Below are 6,865 nucleotides of genomic sequence, written 5' to 3'. Positions count from 1 at the left end.
ATGACATAAAAAAAATGGCATAAAAAATGACATTGTTAAACAAAACTTTAAACTGTAGTACCCAACCAAAACCTAATTCACAAATATTACTATTAACTAATTAAATATTTTAAATTGTTCAGTATTTTTTGTTCACTAACAGTGGCGCAGCCAGGGGGGTTTAGGGGGTCGCGACCTTCCCCTTTTAAACCAAAAAAAATAATAATTAAGAAAATAATTTGAAAAAAAAATTGAAAAAAAAATTATTTTTTTTTACAAATTTTTTGATTAAAACCCTGCTTTATTTTTTTCTGTCTGCACCACTGTTCACTTACATTACTAATTAAATTAATTTGAATATTATACCCTGAACAATTTTTTAATGTGTTTAGTTCTCCAATATTACTTATTAAATATTATAAATAAGACCACAGTTTTTAATGTACAGTAGGGTGGGGGAAGATGGGACACCTATAACACATAATATCCAAACATCCTGATCGTGTTTTAAACAATTAACAACAGTCTATTAAAGTCGTAAGGATACGGTTTCATAAATCTTTGAATGTTTTTTGTTTACTAACAAATGGGATGAGAAAATAGAATGAAAAGGTGTCCCATCCTCCTCCACCCTACTATATATTTAGTTCACAAATAGTACTAATTAAATATTCTAATACTAATTTAAATATTACTAATATATTTTGTTATAAAATATTTTGTTCCTGGTAGAACGGTGTTTAGGACATTTTATATTATATTTTACTCAAAATATTTTTTTTAAACAAAATAGTAATGCTAAAACTTTGTTTAAGATATTTTTATTTTATAAATTATCCAAAAATGTTTTTTTCTAAAACAAAATGTTATTGGGAAAAGTTTGAAAACTTTGTTTAGAATATTTTATATATATATTATAAATTACTCAAAAAAATATTTTTTTTTTAAAACAAAATATGAATAGTAAAAATTTGTTCAGGATATGTAAACCACAAAAAATGGAAAATCAACAAAATTTTAATGGAAGAGTTTAAAAACTTTGTTGAGAATATTTTATAAAATATTATAAATTGCTCAAAAACATTTTTTTTAAAACCAAAATATTAAATAGTAAAAAATTTGTTCAGGATACGTTAACCACAAAAATGGAAAATCGTCAAAAGACAATAACTGTGGACAATCTGGTCCACGAATCCACGCTGGGCCGAAAGCTTTTGCGCAAATGACGGGGTTAGGGGCAGACGGAAAACCTCACCCCCACTCCACAGTACCCCACTGTAAGTTACCCTTTTGTTTTACCATTCACCCGTACAAATTTATATTTTATTTTTGTTTAACATATTTTTTTGTTCAAGCATTCATACGACTAAGTTATTGGTTAGAATTTTGTTAATTTATATTAAATTTATTCCAATTTTTATCTGAAGTTTACTGTCTTGTTGTATTTGTTTGTTAATATTTTTAAATTTGTTTTTATGCATGTTACTATATACACAAAAGTCGTATTGCAAGTTTACAACCAAATTATTCTTTTTGGACTTCAGGTTTTTTTGTTGTTGTTGATATTTTAAGTTGTTTTTGTTCGTTTATATTGTTGCCATTTTTTTTGTTGTTGTTAATATTTTATATTTTTTAGTTGTTTTGGTTTGTTTATGTTCCTGCCTTTTGCATGTTTCAGTTTTACAAGACAATCCTCCACACTTAAATGAGGATACACGACAACCACCATGGGAGGGCCCTAAGGTAATATATATCTTCCTTCTCATGATCACATCGCATCGCATGGCTGTGTTGTTAATGCAATGTACTGCATGGATACTGTGTTTCTGCTTTTTTATTTATGCATAACTTCGTTTTATAAAAATATTAAGCTGTTTACATTAAAAATTGTTTTTGAAATTACAATTCATTTTTTGTGTGTCTGTTTTTTTCATTTTTTTCTATTATAAACAGCTCATTATGTATTATTTTGTTTTATAAAAATTTTTAATTGTTTACATTTAAAAACGTTTTTGAAATAACTATTCTTTTTTTCTGTGTCTGTTTTTTTTCATAAGTTTTCTGTAAAAATTACTTTTTTTTTCAAAATTGAAAATAAAATCGCTTTTTTTTCAAAATTGAAATAAAAAAACAATTTTTACTTTTTTCCTAAAAATTTGAAAAGTTCGAATTTTCACTTTTCCCCCCGAAATATAAAAAATGAAAGTTTTACTTTTTATCTACAGGATCTTGAGTCCTTGTTGCACGACATTGGATGCAGCAAACATCTTCCTATCTTCCAGAAACAGGACATCGATCTTCGGATCTTCCTCTCTCTTACTGAGGAAGATTTAAAAGAAATCGGAATCACGTAAGTTGTAAAAAAAAAAGAAAATAGTAATTACCCACAAAGTTACATATGTGGTAACTCTAACTTGTAAGAGGGCACGAGGTGTGTATAAAACACTTGCATATATCTGCAACGGGCACACTTAGCTTATTCAAGTACCAATTACGCATCTGACTGCAATGCGGTGTCGCGGCACCGGTCGCATGAAAGACTTAAATGGGCTTTCCGGGTGTTGGGGTAATGTGCCAAATCTGGCTTAAATCCCGGGGTGTTGGAGACTTGGAGTAACCTGCCGAATCTGGCCTAAATCCCTGGGTGTTGGGGTAATGGGCTAAATCTGGCCTAAATTCCTGAGTGTTGGGGTAATGGGCCAAATCTGGCCTAAATCCCTGAGTGTTGGGGTAATGGGCCGAATCTGGCCTAAATCCCGGGGTGTTGGAGTAACCTGCCGAATCTGGCCTAAATCCCTGGCCTTGGGTATTGGGGTAATGAGCCAAATCTGGCCTAAATCCCAGGTCATTGACCTTACCCACAAAGAAAAATAATTAAATACCAAATATTCACTGTTAAGTTTCAACAGTCTGTCTTTTTATGTGCAATACATACATTAGTATGCACTGTTAAATGTAATAAAATGCATGCTCCATAAACCTAACACCCTAATTTACCTTGAAAGGTTATTTGGTCCACGTCGGCGAATGGTTTCTTGCATCGCACGATTAACGAGTGGTATACAAGTCCATTTAGACAGAATAGAGTCCGCTTATGCTGATGCGTTAAATGCTAAACAACAAAGGCTGCAAGTAAAGTTGAAAGAGGTGGGATGTAAATGCATGCAGCATAAATTACACTGTTAAAAATTAGCATACTAAACATACAGTAGAGTGGGGAAAAATGGGACACCTTTTTCTTCTATTTTCTCGTCCCATTTAGTGGTTAGCAAAGAAAATTTAAAGAATTATAAAACTATATCCTCACTACTCCCATAGACCATTGTTAATCGTTTAAAACACAATCAGGATATTTGGATATTATGTGCTAAAGGTGTCCCATCTTCCCCACGCTACTATATAATATATACTCTTTTTTTAAACTTTTATGTTAAGAATTCTTTTATGAAGAACCTGAATAATAATAATGTTGTAATAGTGGGCCAACTGTGCCCTATATACCAGGCCCCAGCTCGCCTGGCGTGTTGCATATTGGGATGTCTACTCTATTCTAAACAAGGGAATAATGGGACCTTGTGCTGGTACCATTATGAGGTGTGTCCTTGGGCAAGACACCTATCTGAAAATTATAACCCAGTCACATACAAAGTTAACTCGTATGCGCATAATAACAGTCAATGACCTGCCGCATGAGAAAAAACAAATTCCTTCTGAAATAAAATTATACAATATGTGCCCACCTGTTAAATTCTTCTCACTAATTCCAAAACAGTTTTTCATTTTTGTTTCCTAATTTCCAGATTTTGTTTCCAATTTTTAAATTTTTGTTCCATATTTCCAACTTTTGTTTCCAATTTTCCAATTTTTGTTTCGTATTTCCTATTTTTTGTGCTTTGTGCCATAGAACCAAGAAGAGAAAGAAGAATTAAAATCACAAGTTGCACAAGAACGCGAGTTGCGTAAAGTCACTGAGAGTGTTTTGATGGAACATAAAGAAATGTGGTCGTCGTTGTTGAGGCTCGCTGAAAAATCTTCAAATTCCTATCTGAGGATTGCGCAAGCGTTAGATCATGCAAGGTGAGTTATTTTATTTTTTTTTATTTTTTTGCGTTTGTTTTTTTGCGTCATGTTACTTTTTTGCCTTTTTTTGCATCATGTTTACACATTGTGGGGTAAAGTATGGGGTGTTGGGTGTAAATTCCACCCCATGTTTCACACATTATGTGGTAAAGCATTTGGAAAATACATGTAATTCAACCATAACATGCACAATATTTCATAGAATGCAGTTTCATCACTCAGAAAAATCTCACCAAAATCGAAAACCAAACAGCCAAAGACAGGTAACATTATAATACCAACATTTCAACACAATACCATGGCACAGTGGTTGTCAGTTCAAGGCTCAATGCTGCTACCATTGTGTATGTGTCCTTGGGCAAGACAATTAATGTAAATTGCTCCAACCCAGTAGTCACTAATGGGTTGTCTAAAATTGTCAGCAAAACATTAAAAAAATGGGGAAAATAAGTGCCCACAAAGTTACATACGTGTTAACTTAGAAGCTGACACAGGGTCTATGAAACAGAACACCAGTGTTATAGCAACTGTCGTTGCCACATTAAAATATGGTAAAATTTACAAAAACACCCACAAAGTTACATACGTGTTAACTCATAAGCTGGCACGAGGTGTATGAAACAGAACACCCGTGTTATAACAACTGTCTCTATACCGGCCACACGTACATATTTAATTTAATTCATTTACTTACCTAATGCATTCCATAGATCCAAGATAATAAAGCTGATGTATCAAAGTCCTTACATGAGGTGGAGACTTCATTTCACCATGCAAGGTAACATTATCTCCGTGTTGCCTATAAAAAAATCAGTGTTGCCTAAAAAATAATTTTTTAAAACAAAAATTATTTTGTGCTTGGTAGTAAAAAAGTAGTGTTGCCTAAAAAACAAATTTTCAAAACAAAAATTATTTTGTGCTTGGTAGTAAAAAATTAGTGTTACCTAAAAAAATAAAATTTAAAAACAAAAAATATAATGTGGCTGGTAGTAAAAAATGCTGCTAGTTGGCGTTTTCCAGTGCTGCGCAATATTTTTTGGTAATTTAAACTTTGATCTAAGGTAACTTAAAATCGCAGTGTTGCCTATAAAAATAATTAGTGTTGCCCCCAAAAAAAATTTTCAAAACAAAAATTAAATTGTACCGAATAGTAAAAAAATGCTGTCAGATGATATTTTCCAGTGCTGCGCAATGTTTTTCGGCTAGTTTAAATTTTGATCCTCCATGATCACAGGGAGTACATGATGAAGATGCAGAGCATCCTCCAAAGATCATCTTCCAATCGGCCCCAGAACTTCAACGCAGAGAGAAAAGACCGGGGATGAAATAAAGAAAAAAAATTAAAAATTTGTAACCTCTTTGCGGAAAAAAATTTTCCATTTAATTTTTTAAATGAAGCTACCATTTTTGCTTTGGCCACGGTTGTAGCTTTTAACATAGATTTCTCGAAAAAAAAGTCAAAATCATCAAAATCTTGGTGTTCAAGGTGTCTCATGCTTGTATAATACTGGTTCTACTGTGCCAAGTTGTGCCAAGTTACTACGCTGCCCCCTTTGGTACCCCTAGGCAATTAACCCCTTTGGGTAACCTGTTGAACCCATTTTAATGGGTTCGGGGTGCTCCAACCCCCACACAAAAAGCCTGAAAGTTAATATTTTACCTGTTTCTCTGCGTATTGCTCTTAAGTTACCGTCGTTGTGGACATTACACACAATTATCACTCGTCTGAAAGATATATTCTGTACTTTCACTCAATTCAGACGTTTTTATATAAAAACAGCGGTTAAAACCCAATCATATTAACCCTTCTCCAGATTTTTTCACAACTCCCAGAATTTTTTCATTTATTTTTCAATTTCGCTAAAAAAAAATTTGTGCCAAAAATTAAGTACAATAACCGCAAAAAAACGGTTTTATTTTTTTGCCGCTAAGTTTCCAAAACGTTACTGACCTTTTAATCCAAGACTTCAATATAAAGAAATGACGTTTTCTGTTCCGATTATGATTTTCGTTCGTTTATTGCCACTGTCTTACCTAACATGCGACCAAATACAACGATCGTTTTTACTCGTTGCCTGAATACAAAATCAGATTCAAAGTTTTGTTTTGACAACTTTTCTTTGTTTACTACCCAATGGAACGAGAAAATAGAGCAAAAAAATGTCCTATCTTTCCCCACCCCACTATATAGTAGGATGGGGAAGATGGGACACTTTTTTATTTTCTCGTGCCATTTGGTAGTAAACAAAGAACGTTCAAAGAATTATAAAACCGTATCTTTACGACTCCCATATACCATTGTTAATTGTTTAAAACACAATCAAAATATTTAGATATTATGTACTAAAAGTGTCCCGTCTTTCCCCACCCTACTCTATATATATAAATCCTCCACAAAGTCATATATGTGTTAACTGGTACGCACGCCTGATATGTGTTAAACACAACACCCGTATCAACTTTGCCCCGCCACGCGAGAATATTTATTTCAATACACGCAAGCCAAGTTTTATGAAGAGTATTATCAATATTTCATAACTGTGAGCCAAGATGTGAACCGTTTCAATATACACATGACATAAAAAAATTTTCTTCGGCAGATTAAACGTCCCCGTTTATTTAAAACATAGAGTAGAATGGGGGAAGATGGGACACTTTTTGTTTTATCTCGTCGCATTTGGAAGTATAAAAATAGAAAATTCAAATAATTATAAAACCGTATCCTCACAACTCCCATAGACTGTTGTTAATTGATTAAAACACGATCAGGATATTTGGATATTACGTGCCAAAGGTGTCCCATTTC

At 32.9% G+C, this 6,865-nt stretch overlaps 1 protein-coding gene across 1 annotated transcript in view; it reads left to right on the top strand.

Moving 5' to 3' along the window:
* The window catches only part of LOC100185996 (ankyrin repeat and SAM domain-containing protein 3), an 11,198-nt gene extending 5,683 nt beyond the window's left edge, over positions 1 to 5,515 (top strand). The window contains exons 7-14 of the mRNA XM_002129070.5: positions 1,107 to 1,256; positions 1,658 to 1,722; positions 2,205 to 2,329; positions 2,985 to 3,126; positions 3,884 to 4,056; positions 4,262 to 4,322; positions 4,770 to 4,837; positions 5,294 to 5,515. Of these exons, the coding sequence (XP_002129106.1) occupies positions 1,107 to 1,256; positions 1,658 to 1,722; positions 2,205 to 2,329; positions 2,985 to 3,126; positions 3,884 to 4,056; positions 4,262 to 4,322; positions 4,770 to 4,837; positions 5,294 to 5,384 (875 nt within the window). The 3' untranslated portion in view covers positions 5,385 to 5,515. The remainder of the gene's footprint in view (positions 1 to 1,106; positions 1,257 to 1,657; positions 1,723 to 2,204; positions 2,330 to 2,984; positions 3,127 to 3,883; positions 4,057 to 4,261; positions 4,323 to 4,769; positions 4,838 to 5,293) is intronic.
* Positions 5,516 to 6,865: the final 1,350 nt, after the last annotated feature.

The sequence above is a fragment of the Ciona intestinalis genome, unplaced genomic scaffold (assembly GCF_000224145.3).
Source record: "Ciona intestinalis unplaced genomic scaffold, KH HT000076.2, whole genome shotgun sequence".
NCBI lineage: Eukaryota > Metazoa > Chordata > Ascidiacea > Phlebobranchia > Cionidae > Ciona > Ciona intestinalis.
Note: the sequence above shows the minus strand (reverse complement) of the source record. Positions and strands in the feature narration are given on the sequence as shown.